At 39.6% G+C, this 22,069-nt stretch overlaps 1 protein-coding gene across 1 annotated transcript in view; it reads left to right on the top strand.

The window, feature by feature from the left end:
• The window catches only part of LOC117487187 (1-phosphatidylinositol 4,5-bisphosphate phosphodiesterase beta-1-like), a 44,138-nt gene extending 22,670 nt beyond the window's left edge, over nucleotides 1–21,468 (top strand). The window contains exons 16-32 of the mRNA XM_034135845.1: nucleotides 1,573–1,669; nucleotides 5,281–5,365; nucleotides 6,083–6,207; nucleotides 9,103–9,257; nucleotides 10,362–10,529; nucleotides 12,412–12,511; nucleotides 12,753–12,857; nucleotides 13,913–14,025; nucleotides 15,528–15,678; nucleotides 15,807–15,860; nucleotides 16,266–16,443; nucleotides 17,269–17,395; nucleotides 18,099–18,175; nucleotides 18,470–18,559; nucleotides 18,752–18,809; nucleotides 19,274–19,360; nucleotides 20,817–21,468. Coding sequence (XP_033991736.1) covers nucleotides 1,573–1,669; nucleotides 5,281–5,365; nucleotides 6,083–6,207; nucleotides 9,103–9,257; nucleotides 10,362–10,529; nucleotides 12,412–12,511; nucleotides 12,753–12,857; nucleotides 13,913–14,025; nucleotides 15,528–15,678; nucleotides 15,807–15,860; nucleotides 16,266–16,443; nucleotides 17,269–17,395; nucleotides 18,099–18,175; nucleotides 18,470–18,559; nucleotides 18,752–18,809; nucleotides 19,274–19,360; nucleotides 20,817–20,969 — 1,923 coding nt within the window. The 3' untranslated portion in view covers nucleotides 20,970–21,468. The remainder of the gene's footprint in view (nucleotides 1–1,572; nucleotides 1,670–5,280; nucleotides 5,366–6,082; nucleotides 6,208–9,102; nucleotides 9,258–10,361; nucleotides 10,530–12,411; nucleotides 12,512–12,752; nucleotides 12,858–13,912; nucleotides 14,026–15,527; nucleotides 15,679–15,806; nucleotides 15,861–16,265; nucleotides 16,444–17,268; nucleotides 17,396–18,098; nucleotides 18,176–18,469; nucleotides 18,560–18,751; nucleotides 18,810–19,273; nucleotides 19,361–20,816) is intronic.
• The last annotated feature ends 601 nt before the right edge of the window (nucleotides 21,469–22,069 follow it).

Genomic DNA, 22,069 nt, shown 5'->3' with positions numbered 1-22,069 from the left:
AATTCCTACCGTAATTCAAACAATTAGGTACCGATATATGTATAAAACAAAATATTAATATGAGGTAGAGATTGTATTATTTAGTGTTTTTAAATTGTCACTCTTCACTAGACAACCTTTTATTAAATGTTTGTAGTGTTGGTCTACTTTGCAATTACTTTTTAGAAAACCTAGTTTAAGATTAAGCTTTCATTTTAATGATATAAATCAGGGGGGTCAAACTCAAATACACAGTGGGCCAAAATTTAAAAATGGGTACTAGTCGAGGGCCGGACTGGTTCAATGTTTATTGCAAAACGTATTGAAATGAACTTATTGCACATATTAAACCTGGAACTAACAAAGCTTAAATTATTGCCTATAAAAACAACATTAAACATTAAATAATCAGTTGCATTCATTTCTTATGTCTCTATCTGCAGCTTTTCCCGAGTCATTTCTTATGATTACATTTTTCCACAGGCCAACAACAGCTTCAACAAAACTATTTCCCTCAAAGAAAAAACCAAACATGCCCTGTTGTCTCAAGAAAAAAAGTGCAGAAGGAAACATCCATGTAAACTCAGTGTGCTGCTCTGTGATGCTAGTTCAAGCCAGATACTTGGCATCTCATCTTGGGTGCAAGTTCATCAATGTTTGGGCTCAGGCTCTGAGCTGAGGAGACCCTCAGGATGGAGTGAAGGTGTGCGTGCAATATACCGGCGGGCCAGATCTAATAGTAATTAGAAATTATCCTGCGGGCCGAAATTAAATCCACCAAGGGCCTGATTTGGCCCCCGGGCCTTGAGTTTGACACATGTGCTGTAAATGAACAGATCAATTATATGTATTTTTTAGGGAAACTTTTCATCTTAATCTCACAAAACCCTACTTTGAGATATTTCATAAAAGCTAATAATACCAAGAAAATGAGGTTTGAGGAGGTGTGGAAATGTCATTGTAATTCTGTTCACTCTTGTTTTTGTGTTTGTATTTCTGTCAGATAATGATAATGCTGTACTTTTTAAGTGTTCAAAAATTCCTGACCACAATTTGTTGGACCAAATCAATCTGCTGAAACTTCACTTCCAACATTACCCAAGTACATGCATCAATCAGACCATTTAACCACAGATTTAAATGTAAAGCTTGAGCTTCAATATCAGGATACATGTATTTATTATCCTTGCAAGAAAGTAGTCATCACACACAGAGTTGCATGGGACAAATAGTCCCCGAATAGTGTCCTTGACATGCTTATATACAAGAGAGGGTGTTACACATGTGTACTGGTTCAAAGCAGTATTCTGGCATTAGTTCAGATTAGTTTAGGCCTGCGTAAGCAATAAACATCACAGTCATATGTCTATCTCCCTAGGGGCTGAGTCATCATGTTAATCGTTGGAACATAGCTATCATATGTCTAAAACAGTGTCTCATGAGCGTCATCCATGTAATCATACATCTGGTTATGTACACAGTTACGTAGGGGGTCTGTTATCATGTGCTACTCTGATATAGAAACAGTACATTCAGTATTTTCCCAACAGAAATGTCCCTCTTTAACTTGTTTTTCCTGTGTATCTGTGTCAGGGCTCAGCAGAGCGCGAGGCCGTGGCCACCGAGGAGATGTCCACGCTGGTGAACTACGTCCAGCCAACCAAGTTCAACTCCTTCGAAGCTTCAAAGAGTGAGAAAAGCTGATCATACACACATTGATTTACACTTTCTCTGCAACACAATTCATGAGACAGTTCTCCCACAAAGCTGGATTTCATGCTTCAGCTCTATCTGCAGAGGATCAACATTTCACACCTTGAGAATAATCTTTGATATGAATGTACAATCACACAGCAGCTGTTTCTCTGTATGAACCCATTGATTCAAAGATTTAAAGGCTTTATTGTCATATGCACACAGTGTAGTTTAAGCATGAACATCCTAACGGAGCGTCCACACAGCAGCGTTAAAAAAAATCTTGGAGGTGGGCGTATCTGAAGCTTGGGGATTTTTTGCGAGCAAGGCGACCAACAACCAATCACATGAATCTCCCGCCCCCGACATACGAAGCAAAAAAGCCCGAAGTAAACTGGATATAAACTCCCCAAACAGGCGAAAACCTACCACTGTCTCTGCCACCTCCCTCCATGCCTGGCTCCTCCGGTTTGTATCCCGGTAGGTAAATAGGGACTGGTCATAAAGCACCGGGTGATTCCCTACCGCTAATTTCTCCTCCATTTTTTGGAATATGAGGAAATGACCTGCGGTATGTCTCTCCCAGCATACACGCGGTTTGATTGGCTAGCGCTTGAACGGTCAGATTTGCATACACAGGATTTGATTGGCTGACGCTTCCACCTCAGCTTCAAAAGTTGAACATTGCTCAACTTTGAATCCTGAAAATCCAGAAAATCTCCGCTCGCCTGCCCACAATGCAGTTCGGCGAAAAGTGAGGCAAAGTGACGTCACCCCATTCAAAGTGAATGGGCAGAAGCGTTAGAAGATTTTTTTAACGCTGCTGTGTGGACGGTCCGTAAGGCTTCTCCAACAGAGAAACATACTATAAACTTAAAAAGGCCCTATTATGCTCTTTGGAGTGTTTCCTTTCCTGTAGGTTTGTGTGCATGTAAATAGCCGGCCAGCTAACCAATCAGAGCAAACTGGGCTCTGGTTTCAGACAGAGGGTGAAAGAGGTGCTGCAGCACAGGCAGTATGAGAAAAATAAAGAGCTTTTTGAACATTAAAGCACGGAGACATGTCCCAGTAGAGACACTACATACTGATATCCACCTGAACATCAGCAGGAGAGGACTCTTTAAAGTAGAGACACTACATACTGATATACACCTGAACATCAGCAGGAGAGGACTCTTTAAAGTAGAGACACTACATACTGATATACACCTGAACATCAGCAGGAGAGGACTCTTTAAAGTAGAGACACTACATACTGATATACACCTGCACATCAGCAGGAGAGGACTCTTTAAAGTAGAGACACTACATACTGATATACACCTGAACATCAGCAGGAGAGGACTCTTTAAAGTAGAGACACTACATACTGATATACACCTGAACATCAGCAGGAGAGGACTCTTTAAAGTAGAGACACTACATACTGATATACACCTGAACATCAGCAGGAGAGGACTCTTTAAAGTAGAGACACTACATACTGATATACACCTGAACATCATCAGGAGAGGACTCTTTAAAGTAGAGACACTACATACTGATATACACCTGAACATCAGCAGGAGAGGACTCTTTAAAGTAGAGACACTACATACTGATATACACCTGAACATCATCAGGAGAGGACTCTTTAAAGTAGAGACACAACATACTGATATACACCTGAACATCAGCAGGAGAGGACTCTTTAAAGTAGAGACACAACATACTGATATACACCTGAACATCAGCAGGAGAGGACTCTTTAAAGTAGAGACACTACATACTGATATACACCTGAACATCAGCAGGAGAGGACTCTTTAAAGTAGAGACACGACATACTGATATACACCTGAACATCAGCAGGAGAGGACTCTTTAAAGTAGAGACACTACATACTGATATACACCTGAACATCAGCAGGAGAGGACTTTTTAAAGTAGAGACACTACATACTGATATACACCTGAACATCAGCAGGAGAGGACTCTTTAAAGTAGAGACACTACATACTGATATACACCTGAACATCAGCAGGAGAGGACTCTTTAAAGTAGAGACACAACATACTGATATACACCTGAACATCAGCAGAAGAGGACTCTTTAAAGTAGAGACACTACATACTGATATACACCTGAACATCAGCAGGAGAGGACTCTTTAAAGTAGAGACACTACATACTGATATACACCTGAACATCAGCAGGAGAGGACTCTTTAAAGTAGAGACACTACATACTGATATACACCTGAACATCAGCAGGAGAGGACTCTTTAAAGTAGAGACACTACATACTGATATACACCTGAACATCATCAGGAGAGGACTCTTTAAAGTAGAGACACTACATACTGATATACACCTGAACATCAGCAGGAGAGGACTCTTTAAAGTAGAGACACTACATACTGATATACACCTGAACATCATCAGGAGAGGACTCTTTAAAGTAGAGACACAACATACTGATATACACCTGAACATCAGCAGGAGAGGACTCTTTAAAGTAGAGACACAACATACTGATATACACCTGAACATCAGCAGGAGAGGACTCTTTAAAGTAGAGACACTACATACTGATATACACCTGAACATCAGCAGGAGAGGACTCTTTAAAGTAGAGACACGACATACTGATATACACCTGAACATCAGCAGGAGAGGACTCTTTAAAGTAGAGACACTACATACTGATATACACCTGAACATCAGCAGGAGAGGACTTTTTAAAGTAGAGACACTACATACTGATATACACCTGAACATCAGCAGGAGAGGACTCTTTAAAGTAGAGACACTACATACTGATATACACCTGAACATCAGCAGGAGAGGACTCTTTAAAGTAGAGACACAACATACTGATATACACCTGAACATCAGCAGAAGAGGACTCTTTAAAGTAGAGACACTACATACTGATATACACCTGAACATCAGCAGGAGAGGACTCTTTAAAGTAGAGACACTACATACTGATATACACCTGAACATCAGCAGGAGAGGACTCTTTAAAGTAGAGACACTACATACTGATATACACCTGAACATCAGCAGGAGAGGACTCTTTAAAGTAGAGACACAACATACTGATATACACCTGAACATCAGCAGGAGAGGACTCTTTAAAGTAGAGACACTACATACTGATATACACCTGAACATCAGCAGGAGAGGACTCTTTAAAGTAGAGACACTACATACTGATATACACCTGAACATCAGCAGGAGAGGACTCTTTAAAGTAGAGACACTACATACTGATATACACCTGAACATCAGCAGGAGAGGACTCTTTAAAGTAGAGACACTACATATTGATATGAACCTGAAAATGAGCAGAATATGGCCCCTTTAAATCAAAGAGCTGAAATTGTCCAACTTCCTGTTGATTACATCACATTCCCATCCCTTAGAAAGAGAATATGGGAATCGTGATGAAACCAAGGCAATTGCTGAACAATATTTGTGTGTGTGTGTGTGTGTGTGTGTGTGTGTGTGTGTGTGTGTGTGTGTGTGTGTGTGTGTGTGTGTGTGTGTGTGTGTGTGTGTGTGTGTGTGTGTGTGTGTGTGTGTGTGTGTGTGTGTGTGTGTGTGTGTGTGTGTGTGTGTGTAGAGGCAGCTCGTTGTCACCACATGTCGTCCTTCGTGGAGACCAAAGCTCTGGAGCATCTCACAAAGACACCGGTGGAGTTTGTGGAGTATCCTTGGCAACAGTTACTGTGGATACGCCGCTCCATGGCAACCGCTTCCATGCTTTGTGTCCCTTCTCTTTTGTTTTTATTAGTATGTATTAACCTAAAACAATTTCTTAGACCTCCCTGAGAGACTGTTAATAGGATTTTCTTAAATAGCAATATTATTTTTCAGGGGCTCTACTGTATAACCCCGCCCAAGAATATATTTTTATTTTAATGACTTGAAAATTACACCTTTTCAGAAATGCTTTTACATTTTTGTTTTCTACATTTTAGGTTTGTTCATTTTTAGGATCATTTTTAACCTGTACATTTATAACGTACAATATATTTTATACCTTATAAATATATATTTATAAAAAAAAGTACTAAAATGTATTATTATTATTATTTTTATTGTATTATTTAGATTTTTTATAATTTTTTATTAATCATAATAATGTCAAAAATAATACGGTTATTATTATTGTTTATTTGTATTATCATTATATTAGAGGTGTAGAAAATTAGTGTATTGGTACATTTAGTCTGATGCGCTTTAGTGGTAGCATTTGTAGTAATATTGATTATTTTTTTATGAATTATTAAAATGTTTGTGCTCTGGAGGATGTCTTGCTGTTATTTTGTTCTTTGAAATTAAATATTTTCCCTGAGATGGGGATTTAGAAATATTTTAACTCACTTAACATAATTGTTGTTAACCTTACATTAATTACCCAGATATAATAAATCCCAGTTGAGTCGTATCTACCCAAAAGGAACCAGAGTGGATTCCTCTAACTTCATGCCGCAGCTTTTCTGGAACGCCGGCTGTCAACTCGTGGCTCTCAACTACCAGACTATAGGTGAGCATTCAGTGTTTTAATGTCAACATGTTACGCAAAAGAGCAGTGATTTTTAAACCTTAAAGTGGACCTATCATGCTATATTTGAATAATATAGTGTAGGACCATAAGGCATATTTATACTTTTTTTTTTTCAAAATACCAAACAGATCATGCATTTTAGCCATGCCTCATTTTGCTCAATTTGACAATTTCTAGCTCTGTTTTTGCAAGGGCTGATTCTATGAGAACAGCACTGGCCTGGCATATGTACTACAGCGTCTCCAGCGCTTTCGAACGGCAATGGCCGTGGCTGTCTCCTCCTGATTGGTGGAGTTGGCCCAATAGCCGTAGCGCCACTGTCCTGACGTCAGGACAGTGTTCAAATCTGGATCAGTTTTTATCAGATCCGTTGCAGCCCCTTTTTTAGAGATTTGGGTATGGAGGAAAATAGAGAGGGTTGTGTTTTCTGACACTTGGTGAGTTCCCTGGAAGACCGGGGACACATATTCATGTATAAAAGACGTACAAAAGTGCATTTTGCATGATAGGTCCCCTTTAAACAAAAAACTTTGTGGCATTCTTCCTTCACAGTTTATGTAATTTAAAGGGGACCTATCATGCAAAATGCACTTTCTGGTGTCTTTTATACATAAATATGTGTCCCCGGTGTGTCGGGGAACTCACGCAGCGTCAGAAAATAAAACCCTCTCTCTTTTCCTCCGTATCCACATCTTTTAAAAACGGGGGTACCACGAGCGGATACAGATTTGCTGCCGATATGACGTCAAATCGGCAGCGGACCCACAGAAAGTTGATATCAGAAACAATGCCTGACGTTTTTTGGACGTAATCTCGTCTTTGTTTACATTAGCAAGCCTCGCTAACACTCAGAGCTAACCTGTACTGGAGAGCACATGTGTTTAAAAAGCAGGAAATTAAAAAAGGAACTCACCTTGTGATAAACCCGCAAGAGAAAAAGCATTTGAGCTCCATACTGTTTCAGAAATAATCCTTGATGTGGTTTAGAACGGGATGGCGTTTTATCACAGCAGAATTTAACTTTATCTCCGGTAGAATTCTGATTAGGCATTAGCTCCGCCTCCTCTTTTTTTTTTTTTCAAGCTAAGGACCCAAAATCTGCTTTTCTCTAACAGGGCTGCAAAAGAGGGGTTTGAGCAATATGAGGCATGGCTACAATAGGCGCTTTCACACTTTCCCAGGAATAGTTCCGATAGTTCCTGGGATTTTGCGTTCACACCAAAAAGTACTGGAACTAGAACTTTTTTTGCGAACCTTTTCACCCCTTTTCAGTCCCTGCTAGAGAGGTGGTACTTTCCTGGGGAGAAAAAGGTTCCAATTTCTGATTGGCTGGGCGAATTGCAAACCACGCCCCGTAAAACTCGGAAAGGTTTTGTGAAGCCGCCATTGTATTTGCTGGCATTAGCATTATTAGTATTAGCATTAGCCCAGCGCACCAACGGAGAGAGAATAATTTATGGCAACACAAAAAAAACGGTGGAGATGAGGAGGTGTCGATTTACTCGGAAGGCTTCAGTAGAAGCTGCTGGGACTCCCAGCAGCTTCTACTGAAGCCAGTCCCCAACTCCGGGGACTTCCGGCCGGGGACTTCGGGTGGCAGTATACGCCGTGAAGTTATTTGCGGCCTGCCAGTAAACCCAAAGCAGAAGAAGAAGAAGTGACGGCTTCATTTGCCTAATCCTCCCTCAGGGACTTACTAAAGTGTGAACTAAAGAGTTCCGATGAACTAAGTACTGGGAACTAAGTACGGCAAAGTGCTTGGTGTGAAAGCGCCTAATGGGTGATCTGTTTGGTATTTTAAGCAAAAAACTTCACAGACATGTTTTGTATAGGTATGGCCCTACAATATATTTTTCCAATATAACATAATACATTACATTGCATTTAGCTGACGCTTTTATCCAAAGCGACTTACAATAAGTGCATTCGACCAAGAAGATACAAACTTGAAGAAAACAGAATCATATAAGTACATTAGTTTTCATAGAGCCAAAACATTTCAAGTACTACTCAACTGGCTTTAGATTAGCCAGTCCTTTGTTAGTATATAAGTGCTGTATATAATTATTTGTTAGTAATTGTATTGCTCGAAGTGGAGTCGAAAGAGATGAGTTTTCAGTCTGCGCCGGAAGATGTGTAGGCTTTCTGCTGTCCTGATGTCAATGGGGAGCTCAGGTCAACTTGAAATGTTTAGGGATAAAGTGCTTAAAATGTCCAGTAATTCCTAAGAAAATAAGACAAATTAGAAGACTGCTTATAATAAACGACCAGATTTATTAACCTTACCTCTGCGAACAAGAGTTCCCTGAATAATTAAAAGTATTTTCAGGCAACTAAATCTAGACACTCGTGCAAAAATGGCGGCAGGTGGGCGCTAGAGAATATGGGAAAATATACCAATTAATTGAGTTTAATGAAGATTAAACATGACTTTTAATATTAATTAAGTCTATTGTTGTTATTTGATCACTGCTAATTGATATAAAAATGTGTATAGGGGCAAGTAGGTTTCTTGAACCGTAGTGAAACATAGTCAATGTTATACAATTTATCTCAATATACTTAATACATATTTTACCACTTGCAATTAAGATGAAAGGACATTGCAAACACTGCACTTAATTTCGTTTGCTAACTCAACCCAAAATTCATCCAAAATCAGTACAAGTTCAATTGATTTAAGCTTTTCAAGAATTTCATAAATTCAAAGCATCAAAACTCGGAATTCAAGCAGCTATTGGTGGGATGCTAAAATAATGTATTTTACTGCTCTTTTGAACTCATAGCTCATATATACACTTATATTGTAACTCCAATTTATTAACTGCATTGCGAAAAGTTTGTACTTAACTTAATATTGTCTTTTTGTCCCAGATTTGTCCATGCAGCTGAATCTCTTCATGTTTGAGTATAATGGTCGCAGCGGCTACAGACTTAAGCCGGAGTTCATGAGACGACCGGACAAACACTTCGACCCTTTTGCAGAAAACACGGTGGACGGCATCGTGGCTAACACCCTCTCTGTGAAGGTACTTTCCTCTTTAAAGGGACAGTTCAACAGAGATGGCAAAAGTACACACATCCTTTACTCAAGTAGAAGTACAGATACTCGTGTTTAAAAATACTCTGGTAAAAGTAGAAGTACTGACTAAACCTCTTTACTCAAGTAAAAGTAAAGAGGGCTTTGAAATGTACTTAAGTAAAAAGTACCCATAACTAGCAGCTGTTTTAAAGAGTACCTGACCTCCCTTTATATTAATAGAACAATAATGTCATTGTTAGCTAATGAATGTTTCCATGCTGAACAACGGCAACATGACAATGTTTTCATTGGTCCCTCTTCTTTAGAGAAGACCAGGAAATGATGGATACACGGATCGTGTTCAAATCAATAGGCACGCAATGACTCTAAATAATAATGATCACGCTACCAAACACACATTCAAACTAAAGGAACCAGCCTGTTTGGAAAATGTAAGAAGTAGAAAGTACAGGTGTTTGTGTTCAAAATGTAAGAAGTAGAAAGTACAGGTATTTGTGTTCAAAATGTAAGAAGTAAAAATAAAAAGTCATCAGAAAAATAAGTCGTGGAGTAAAGTACTGATACCAGAACAATGTACTTAAGTACAGTAACGAAGTATTTGTACTCCATTCTGTATTTCAGAGAGTTTGAAGTGGGGTCGTTTGAGGTATTTATCTAAAACCAAGCCCTAGTTTGGAGAAATACACAGTAATGGCTGCACAGAAACTGATCAATGCACTTGTGTGGACAGGGGTAGCAGCAAAACACCCTGAAGGAAAAGCCAACATCAATGTAGGTTTATGAACGTCTGTATGTATGGTGTTACATCCATAAATGCTCTCGCCAAAGCCACCTGACTCCTTTGCCAAAACTAGTAGTTTTTCCTCCCAGAACACAGGAGTTGTTGGTGCACAGTCTATATAGGTTAGTTGTTAGTTTGTGTTCCTGTGTGGATTCATTTTTGGATTCAGCAGCGGCAAATCTACTTTTGGGCTTCTAACGAAAATATGTGGACTCATGTGAGGGTTTTTAGGACTCATTCCTGCACCTCTCAATTACATGTTAGGTGTATTTACTGAAACGTTTCCTTGTCTGTGTGTGTGTGATCCAGGTAATTTCAGGACAGTTTCTCACTGAGAAGCGTGTGGGTGTGTATGTGGAGGCGGACATGTTCGGACTTCCTGCAGACACCAGGAGGAAAGCCCTGAAAACTAAAACCTCTCAGAACAACAACGCCGTCAACCCGGTGTGGGACGAGGAGCCCATCGTCTTCAAAAAGGTGAGACTCAACAGAAACCAACCTGAGCTGTAACTCTGACTCATCTGCTGATAACTCTTCCTCCTACTTCCTGTTGAAAAAGCTTCTGATATCCATTAGTGTAGCTAGCTCCAGATGCTAACAACAATAACCAGTGTGATGATGTTCTGACTCTCTGACTCTCTGACTCTCTGACTCTCTGACTCTCTGACTCTCTGTCTCTCTGTCTCTCTGACTCTCTGACTCTCTGACTCTCTGACTCTCTGACTCTCTGACTCTCTGACTCTCTGACTCTCTGACTCTCTGTCTCTCTGTCTCTCTGACTCTCTGACTCTCTGACTCTCTGACTCTCTGTCTCTCTGACTCTCTGACTCTCTCTCTCTCTGTCTCTCTGACTCTCTGACTCTCTGACTCTCTGTCTCTCTGACTCTCTGACTCTCTCTCTCTCTGTCTCTCTGACTCTCTGACTCTCTGACTCTCTGTCTCTCTGACTCTCTGTCTCTCTGTCTCTCTGACTCTCTGTCTCTCTGACTCTCTGACTCTCTGACTCTCTGACTCTCTGACTCTTTGACTCTCTGACTCTCTGTCTCTCTGACTCTCTGACTCTCTCTCTCTCTGTCTCTCTGACTCTCTGACTCTCTGACTCTCTGTCTCTCTGACTCTCTGTCTCTCTGTCTCTCTGACTCTCTGTCTCTCTGTCTCTCTGACTCTCTGACTCTCTGACTCTCTCTCTCTCTGACTCTCTGACTCTCTGTCTCTTTGACTCTCTGACTCTCTGACTCTCTGACTCTCTGACTCTCTGTCTCTCTGACTCTCTGACTCTCTGTCTCTTTGACTCTCTGACTCTCTGACTCTCTGACTCTCTGTCTCTCTGACTCTCTGACTCTCTGACTCTTTGACTCTCTGACTCTCTGACTCTCTGACTCTCTGTCTCTCTGACTCTCTGTCTCTCTGACTCTCTGTCTCTCTGACTCTCTGACTCTCTGTCTCTTTGACTCTCTGACTCTCTGTCTCTCTGACTCTCTGACTCTTTGACTCTCTGACTCTCTGTCTCTCTGACTCTCTGACTCTCTGACTCTCTGACTCTCTGTCTCTCTGACTCTCTGACTCTCTGACTCTCTGTCTCTCTGACTCTCTGTCTCTCTGTCTCTCTGACTCTCTGACTCTCTGACTCTCTGTCTCTCTGACTCTCTGACTCTCTGACTCTCTGACTCTCTGTCTCTCTGACTCTCTGACTTTCTGACTCGCTGTCTCTTTGACTCTCTGACTCTCTCTCTCTCTGACTCTCTGACTCTCTGACTCTCTGACTCTCTGTCTCTCTAACTCTCTGTCTCTCTGACTCTCTGACTCTCTCTCTCTGACTCTCTGTCTCTCTGACTCTCTGTCTCTGACTCTGACTCTCTGACTCTCTGACTCTCTGACTCTCTGACTCTCTGACTCTCTGACTCTCTGACTCTCTGACTCTCTGACTCTCTGACTCTCTGACTCTCTGACTCTCTGACTCTCTGACTCTCTGACTCTCTGACTCTCTGTCTCTCTGACTCTCTGACTCTCTGACTCTCTGACTCTCTCTCTCTCTGACTCTCTGTCTCTCTGACTCTCTGACTCTCTGACTCTCTGACTCTCTGACTCTCTGACTCTCTCTCTCTCTGACTCTCTGTCTCTCTGACTCTCTGACTCTCTGACTCTCTGACTCTCTCTCTCTCTGACTCTCTGTCTCTCTGACTCTCTGTCTCTCTGTCTCTCTGTCTCTCTGATTCTCTGTCTCTCTGACTCTCTGACTCTCTGACTCTCTCACTCTCTGACTCTCTGACTCTCTGACTCTCTCTCTCTCTGACTCTCTCTCTCTCTGACTCTCTGACTCTCTGACTCTCTGACTCTCTGACTCTCTGACTCTCTGCAGGTGATTCTTCCCACTCTGGCCTCGCTGAGGATCGCTGCTTTTGAGGAAGGAGGAAAGTTTATCGGTCATCGGATTATTCCAGTGTCTGCCATTAGACCAGGTAGTTATTCATCCCACATTAACTTCCTCTCTGTCTATTGTGAGACTGTAATGTATCAGTGTGTAGTATTAAGAGGAAACTATTAGAAGAAATGTAATATTATCATATACATTTTCATTGCTATGTTTCCTTGTAATTTTGTCTTCATACATCTCCTTATTTCTTGCCTGATTCTTTCATTATTACTCAACCAAAATATCAGACTCTTTGGCTTCAGACAGTTGGTTGATTTTTCTTTCAGGTTATCGTTACATCAGCTTGAGGAACGAAAAGAATCAGTCTCTGGTTCTGCCGGCTGTGTTTGTCTACATCGAGGTCAAAGACTACGTCCCAGACACCTTTGCAGGTAATAAATCAAAGAAAGTAAATACTGTTCTGCAGAAAAACAACTCTTCCTACATAGTTTCACAAAAAACGAGTTTTAAAATCAAGAAATTTGCTGAATTTCATGCAAGAATGTTTTTTTTCGGACCAGTCTAAATTTTTCCTATAATAATAAACAATCCATTTTAATTTGTTGATTTTATTCAGTTTTATTTACAGTATTTGTATGATAATATACAACTAAAATAATGTTGAGTAGAAGTACAAAGCAGCAGACAATGAAAATACAAGTACCTCAATATTGTGTTTATTTAATTCTCACATAAATTGACTTTAATGTTACACCACTGTAGACTTTATACTCAGTTATTGAGTTGCAATCTACACAAAGAACATTTTTCTGCACTTCAACAACATTTATAAGTAACTTAAATATGTCCACGTCCATGAAACAGACCCTATAAAGCAGTGGTTCTCAAATGGGGGTACGCGGACCCCTATGGGTACGTTGGGGTACTGCAGGGGGTACGTGAGATTAAAAAAAAAAAAAAAAAAAAGGTTAATTAAAAAAATACCATGCATGATTACAAAAATAATCTTAGAACAATAAGTTAAATAGAAAACACAATTTTATATAAAAAATTCCTAGAACCACCAAGGGGGTCCTCATATAAACATGTCAAATGTGTGTATTGTATTTTATAGTTTTTCACAATATATCATTTTGTTCATTAGTTTGTTAAACATATATTACTTCAGTTGAAAAACTCCTTGGAAAAACCTGTTTTATAAAAACGTTATTTTTTTTCATGCATAAAATGAAAATATCCTTAGTTTGTTGTAATTCATGCACGAAGCAGTTAATAAATCACACACTGAGGGAACATCACTATATTGTAATTATTTATATAGGCTTTTTCGATCAAAAATGTTTGGGGTCGGTCAGGGGGTACTTGACTGAGAAAATGTTTCAAAGGGAGTACATTACTGAAAAAAGTTTGAGAAGCACTGCTATAAAGTACACGCAGCTCTGTATTCATCTAGGTTTTTTAATCTTTATCTGCATTTCCTGTCCAGATGTGATCGAGGCTCTGTCCAACCCGATCCGGTACGTGAACCTTCTGGAGCAGCGGTCCAAACAGCTGGCCGCGCTGACACTGGAGGATGGAGAGGAGGACGCACACACCGAGGTGAGGCTCTGCTGGTTATTATAGTTATAGGACGCATCTTTACATAATTAAATTCAAATTCAAAGGTTTTATTATCATATGCACAAAGCTACAGTGTAGAAATGGCAATGAAAATCTTCTGACCTGAGCTCCTCCAACAATGCAACATATATAATAAAATACAAAAATACTAAATACTAAATAAAAGGTAGTCTATATACATGTCAATATACATGTTTGCCTAGGGTCCCCACAGACTCTAGAATCGCCACTGCTTGGGTGTCTCCCCTTAAAAAATACTTAAGATATTCATTAACCTGTTACGCACCGCCCCCCCAGTACCGGGCTGATAAACGCGTCATTTGCAGGAAACAACATCTAAGGAATCTTAATATTTAATAAACTATGAGTGTTTTATATCCATGTAACGGGAAGAAACTCAGCTAACTGATCTTTTTAATTTTTTTTTCCAACAAAAACCCACAATGCTAACACTCAGCCTCTGAATTAGCCACGAGCGAAAAAATGTAACCTATCTCTGCACCTAAACTCACTCTAACTCCCTTATTACTTATCCTAGATGCACAGCCAACCACTCGTTTTGCATCAGCTGGAGACATAGAATCGTTTGGTGCCCACCTCAACACTCAGTGATAAACATTTGCGACGCTATAAACGAAAGCGTACATCATAACATGTGGAGCTAGGTAGCTAGAAACGCTAACATGGCTTACCTTGGTCAAAACTGGTCTTCAATGGCATTAAAACGCTAAAAAAACGATGCTGCAGTTAATCCATAGGTTAATCCAATGTGTCTGTGTCCTCTTTGAAATAAAATGTCTGATAATCCATAAGCAATAAAACTGTTTTTTGTTTCCAAATGTCAGAGCTAGAGATAGGTCCACTCTGCTGCAAATTTACATGCGCGCAGCCCCCACCTTTTCTCTTCACAACGTGTGTGTGTGGGGGCCTCCCCCTTCGATTCTATTGGCTCTAACGGTCAGAAAGAGGTGTCAACCATCCAAATCACCTCAGAGGTGGGGTGGTTTTGGCTAAACCTCTCTAAAAAGGTCAAATGTCACTTGTTTTGCATCAATCTTGATACAGGGTACTTATTATATGTTGTACTTTGGATTCCTAAAGCTTTTAGTCTACTAACCCCATCATCCAAGGGTAGTTTTCACTATCTGTAAAAAAGAATTTTTGGACGGACACTATAATTTACAGTTTTTTACTATGTAAAATCTGAATTTTCTTTAAAATAAAAAACATCTATATTGATTCTGACACTTCTACATCCAACTCACAGATGTAACCTTGCTTTGATAAAAGAAATTATTCATATAACCCTTTTAGAAGTTAAGTTGTAGTCATTTGTTTTGGGCATGTCATTTTCGAGCCTGAAACATGAAAAACAGGCTTGGTGCTTAACAGGTTAAAGAAAACTCAAATTCTTGTTTTATTTGTTAATACTGAACTTGTGTTTGGCTGTTATTTATTCTTGTTGTGTTGTGTTTATTCAGGATGAGGCAGATACCTGTGCAGAGCGTAAGGCTGATCTGAAACCAGCTCCTCAGGAGAACGGGTTAAGCCCCACCCCCGGCCATGCAGGCCACACCCCCATCTCCACCACACCCAAAGCCGCCGCAGCCAATCAGCAAGCAGCTACGACAGGTAGCCCCCGCCTCCAGAGACACACATTCACAAAGTGCTTAAAGTACATCTTAATGTGCCAATATTCATACGTTTAGCTGTTCAATTAACCTTTTATTGATGTTTTTCATGTCTTCTCTGCGTTTTAGAAGCAGCCAAACCAGCAGCAAAGAGTGAAGATCTGGTTTTAAGTGTTTTGATAGGTGAGACATGTTGCTATCAACAGACTTTTTTTTTATCATGATTGACCAAAAAAGTATTATTAATGATGAAATATATGATGAAACTCATACAAGCTTTAAAAGAAACACTAGACATATATGTAGTAACATGTGTTGTTTGCATTTTATTGTTCTCTTTTATCCTTTTGCCTCTATCCACTTGTCTTTCATCCTTTTTTCATAACTAATGCTGTTGATGTATTGTGATTTTAAAAAGGTATCCATTATCATCTGGACAACAGCTGGAAATTAGCAATGTTGGCTAAAGTTGCCCCATGTACTATTTTTTGTGACAGTTGATAAATGGGGACTGTCCACGACACTATGAACAAATAATCTAAACTAAACTAGAGAGAGTTCATTCAAAATATCCACATTTGCCCCCAGATGTGCCGGTGTGCTCCATGGAGGCTCTGCAGCAGTCGAAGGTTTACCAGAAGGAGCAGCGGCGGCAGTTCAAGGAGCTGAAGGAGCTGGTGAGGAGGCACCAGAAGAAAACCTCCGAACTGCTCCGAGAAATCAATAACAAGTTCAAGAAGACGGTCCGGCAGTGCAGCAAGAGCAGGTAGTGACCTGTAAAACAAGATGTCATCAGTATCTTAAAGGTCACCTATTATGCAAAATCCACTTCTTCATGTCTCTTCTACATCAACATGTGTCCCCTCTGTGGAAAGAGATTCTGAAAGTTTCAGGAAAAAAGATTCTCTCTCTTTTTGTCCTGATCCATTTATATAAAAACCTGTCTGAAAATGAGCTTTGCCACTTTGTGATGTCATAACGATGTTTTGTCTTGTGTAACCCCCCCCCCCACCTTATCACCTGAATCTCCTCCTAGAGCACCATTGTGTTCTTTGTAACCAAATCTCTCTCAGAGGGGCGTGGGGAGGGGCTCCTTATTTTCATCTAAAGTAACAGACAGAGAATCAGCACTTTGGAAACAGGGCTGAAACAGAGGGGATTATGGGATGCTGCAATGATCTGTTTGGTGTTTGGAGCCAAACACTTCAGAGACATGTTTGTATATATCTGAGACCTGTGATATATTGATGAGAAAGAGTATAATAGGGGACCTTTAATTCAACTGCACTTATTGTAAGTTGCTTTGGTGAGGCGGGAGGCTGTGGCGCAGTGGGCTAGTGCGTTGGTGTTTGGATCAGGGGAGCACAGGTTCAAACCCCACTGCAGTCAGCATGTCATTGTGTCCCTGGGACACTTCACCCCAAATTGCTCCTGTGGGGTTTGCCCACAGTATTGAGTATGTAAGTCGCTTTGGATAAAAGCATCTAACAAGTAACATGTAATGTAATGTAAATGAAAGTGTTATGTCAAATCGAATAGGGATTTGTAAAATGGCCGCTGTATTTCTCATTTACTCATTTATGCTCCTCAGGGGTTCGGAGGTGGAGAAGGACGAGCGTCTGCAGCAGCTCAGAGACGAGCAGCAGCAGCAGCTCCTGACTCTGAGGCAGGAGCAGTACTACAGCCAGAAGTACCTGCAGAGAGAACACATCAAAATGGTAACCACAAGTAGTGTAACAAAAACAACTGGACCATCCTAACCTGAGCTGCCTTTCTGCTCCAGGCAAATAGTTCAAATAAAATAAACAATATTTCAATTCTTTAAAATGAGGTTGTGCAGTAGGTTGTTATTTTATAATGCAAGAAAAGACACCTCAAGTAAATAAAGTAAAAATCTAAAGTAATAGACACCCCTACGAAACTCCCATTATGAAACATTTTCATATTTTTTCTGAAATATTCTGTTTAAATACTGTATCTGTATCTGTGTTAAAGATAAACAGAAATATGAACATAATGCCACATGTTTTGCATTAAGTTGATATATTAGAGTCTTTACTGAGGGGATTTTCTATTTCTCTTTGCAAACTTTGCAAGGTTGTTAATGGAAAAACTACTTTAAAAATAAGTTATCTATTACAAGTTGCCTGAAACCTTATTTTAAATATGCAAATTAGGCTTAATGTAATGCTAACTTTATGGGGAATTTTAAGATAAATCTTCAGACAAAGTAAAAAAATGAAAGTGCTTTCTTTACACTGTATGTCTTCCTTTAGACGTGTTATGACCCAAACATAAAAAAAGGTCACAGTCGAACCCCAATGCTCCAGCTTCTGTAGAGTTTAGTTCTACGTTTATCAGACCATGTGCTGCTTTATCCCAGTTTAGTTTAAACATGGATGTGAAATGTGTCTCCTGCAGCTGACGGAGAGGCTGAGCAGTCTGGCTGAGGAGAGTCACAACACGCAGATGAAGAAACTCAAAGACATCTGCGACAAGTGAGTCTCAAACATGAGATTTAAACAACACACATTTAGGTGCAAAAATACAAAGAATAACTTTTGCTTTTGGTGAAAGTTGATGCCTTTACTTTTGTACGTTTGTATTCGACTGGCGTTCCTTCGTGGGGTCAGCCAGTGAGATTCTTCTGCACCTTTTTCTGAAACACTTTTTAGGATCGCTGCCCTCTGCAGATATGAAACCATTTTCTACCCCAAATTGAACATTTTCAAACAAGTTATTTTGTGACTGATCGCTCCCACTGAGCTCTAGTGTTTTTTCTGCTGCTGTAGGGAGAAAAAAGAGTTGAAGAGACAGATGGATCGAAGGAGAACAGAGAAGATCAACCAAGCGAAGACCAAAGAGAAACATCTGGCAGAAGAGTACGATCCATAAACACACACACACACACACACACACACACACACACACACACACACACACACACACACACACACACACACACACACACACACACACACACACACACACACACACACACACACACACACACACATAACTTTAGTGTATCTCATAAAAATGTTTATCTGGAACTCTGACTGTGTGTTTCCCAGGGAGAAGACTGAGATCAATAAGTCCTACGTCAATGAAGTCGTCCAGAACATAAAACGGGTGAGCGGAGGATAAAAACATTTATTTTATGGGGTTTTTCTACAGTCTGAAAGCTGTCTCTAGACGATCAGGAACACATAATGTTTACAACACAATAAAGTGTTGCAGGAATGAGTCCTAAAACCCAGAAATTGGTCAGCATTTTAGCACTTCCTGTTCCCTCATCTGGATGTCAATGGGTTTTTGAAAGTGTTAGAAGCCTAAAATAAGGTCTGTGGTTAACACAACCTGAAGAGATTTAAACGTTTTATTCTACGACATATCTGGTGAATTTAAAAACATGTAAGTGTCATAAACGTGTGTTGCCTATTTTCTGCAGTAACCAAACAGCCAATGGAAAAATCCCATTGCTTTCTGTGGAAGGAACCTGGGAGATGCCTTCAGGGTCCACTACAGAAATAGGAAATCACTGCACCACTCTATATAACGCTTCATAAAACTCTCTGCATGGTTTCTGTCTCCAGCTGGAGGAGACTCAGACGAAGCGCCACGATCAGCTGGTGGAGCAGCACACCGAGCTCCTGCAGGAGATACAGGACCTGAAACCAAAGGTAGAAAAAAGACACACAAAAACAAGAACAAAAAAAGTGCATTACAACTATACAAAAAGAAAAGTAATACATAAAACAATGCAGCATAGTTCAGCTGGTAGAGCTGCAGCCTATGGGTTTGAATCCTAAATACTAGATACCTACATCCTAAATATCTTCTTTGGTCACATTGTTCTGTTGTCTTAATTAAAAAACCTCTTATTGATATTTCTTTTCTTTTTTAACTATTTGCATGCATTTGATACGGAGCAGGCTACATTACTTTCATAACTTGAGACTCTGATAAGTTGCTGATTATATTTGTTTACAGGTAACTAGCGGAGGTGGGAAGTAGTGGAGTACTAATAGGCTACTTTGTTACTGTACTTAAGTACATGTTTCTGGTATCAGTACTTTACTCCACTACTTATTTTTACTTGTTACATTTTGAACACAAATACCTGTACTTTCTACTTCTTACATGTTGAACACAAATACCTGTACTTTCTACTTCTTACATGTTGAACACAAATACCTGTACTTTCTACTTCTTACATTTTGAACACAAATACCTGTACTTTCTACTTCTTACATTTTGAACACAAATACCTGTACTTTCTACTTCTTACATGTTGAACACAAATACCTGTACTTTCTACTTCTTACATGTTGAACACAAATACCTGTACTTTCTACTTCTTACATTTTGAACACAAATACCTGTACTTTCTACTTCTTACATTTTGAACACAAATACCTGTACTTTCTACTTCTTACATGTTGAACACAAATACCTGTACTTTCTACTTCTTACATGTTGAACCCAAATACCTGTACTTTCTACTTCTTACATGTTGAACACAAATACCTGTACTTTCTACTTCTTACATTTTGAACACAAATACCTGTACTTTCTACTTCTTACATGTTGAACACAAATACCTGTACTTTCTACTTCTTACATGTTGAACCCAAATACCTGTACTTTCTACTTCTTACATTTCCCAAACAGGCTGGTTCCTTTAGTTTGAATGTGTGTTTGGTGGCGTGATCATTATTATTTAGAGTCATTGCGTGCCTATTGATTTGAACACGATCCGTGTATCCATCATTTCCTGGTCTTCTCTAAAGAAGAGGGACCAATGAAAACGTTGTCATGTTGCCGTTGTTCAGCATGGAAACATTCATTAGCTAACAATGACATTATTGTTCTATTAATATAAAGGGAGGTCAGGTACTCTTTAAAACAGCTGCTAGTTATGGGTACTTTTTACTGAAGTACATTTCAAAGCCCTCTTTACTTTTACTTGAGTAAAGAAGTTTAGTCAGTACTTCTACTTTTACCAGAGTATTGTTAAACACGAGTATCTGTACTTCTACTTGAGTAAAGGATGTGTGTACTTTTGCCATCTCTGGTAACTGGTAATACATGTTTAAATTAACCTCCCACCCTCTTCATCACGTTGTGTGTCTGCAGCTGCAGGGCTCGGTGGAGGCTGAGTTCCAGGAGAAGTTTCAGTGTTTGCCCGGAGAGATCGAGGACTTCCTGCAGGACAGGAAGTCGGAGGTCCGGAGTCACAGCAAGTCCCGCCCCTCCACTCCTCACGAGGGTCTGTCGGAGGATGACTGAGGAGGGGAAGAAGTACAAAAGGATGGAAACACCAGGAAGTGAGAGGGGAAGACTGTAACTTTACTTTCTAATGGAAGAACGCTTTAGTGATTTATTTTCTACTTCCATTCGAGCATGCACTTTCAGCGTTTATCAGAACTTCTTTAGGTTTCTTTTGTTATTTTGATGGACAATCTTACAACCCAACTGTTTGGGCTGCATGACATCTATCTATCTATCTATCTATCTATCTATCTATCTATCTATCTATCTATCTATCTATCTATCTATCTATCTATCTATCTATCTATCTATCTATCTATCTATCTATCTATCTATCTATCTATCTATCTATCTATCTATCTATCTATCTATCTATCTATCTATCTATCTACCTAGAGAAGAGATTGAAACACACCCACCACTTCTTTCTTGTTTACTATTTTAAAACAATAACCTACAATATTAAATAAAGTAATTTGCTATCACACACACACACCACACACACACACACACACACACACACACACACACACACACACACACACAGACACAGACACAGACACAGACACAGACACAGACACAGACACAGACACACACACCACACACACACACACACACACACACACACACACTGGTTTATTGTGCATACTGTACACTTCTCATTGGAATATAGACACACAATTCAGTATTGGGTTCATGTTACATCAATGCATCTCATTTCATGTAATATTTCAAAAGACAATCAGCTTTGTTTTCTTCTGTATCTTAAATTAATTATTCATTTAGAAGCTGACGGTCATCTGTAGAAAAAGCCCATATGCAGAATACGTTGAAATTCATGTTTTCTAATGATTTTGAGTGAGAAATCATCTGAATGAGTTTAATCTGATTGCAGATAATAACGAAACAGGTTCAGTAAATATATCTGTATGTCACAAGATGTATGCTATAGACTGGAAACTTTATTGCATCATCAGATAGTTTGAGTATGTTTTTATTGATTTATGAGCATTTTGAGTAATGTATCTCCAAGTTAAGATATCATAGCATGACTGTTAGACAAAGACATGTATGGAGGTAATAATATTAACAGAGAGAATGAGGATTTTGGAGTAAAT

Source organism: Trematomus bernacchii, unplaced genomic scaffold (assembly GCF_902827165.1).
Source record: "Trematomus bernacchii unplaced genomic scaffold, fTreBer1.1, whole genome shotgun sequence".
NCBI classification, from domain to species: Eukaryota; Metazoa; Chordata; class Actinopteri; order Perciformes; family Nototheniidae; genus Trematomus; species Trematomus bernacchii.
The sequence above is the reverse complement of the archived record's forward strand: the minus strand, read 5'-3'. Positions and strand labels throughout refer to the sequence as shown.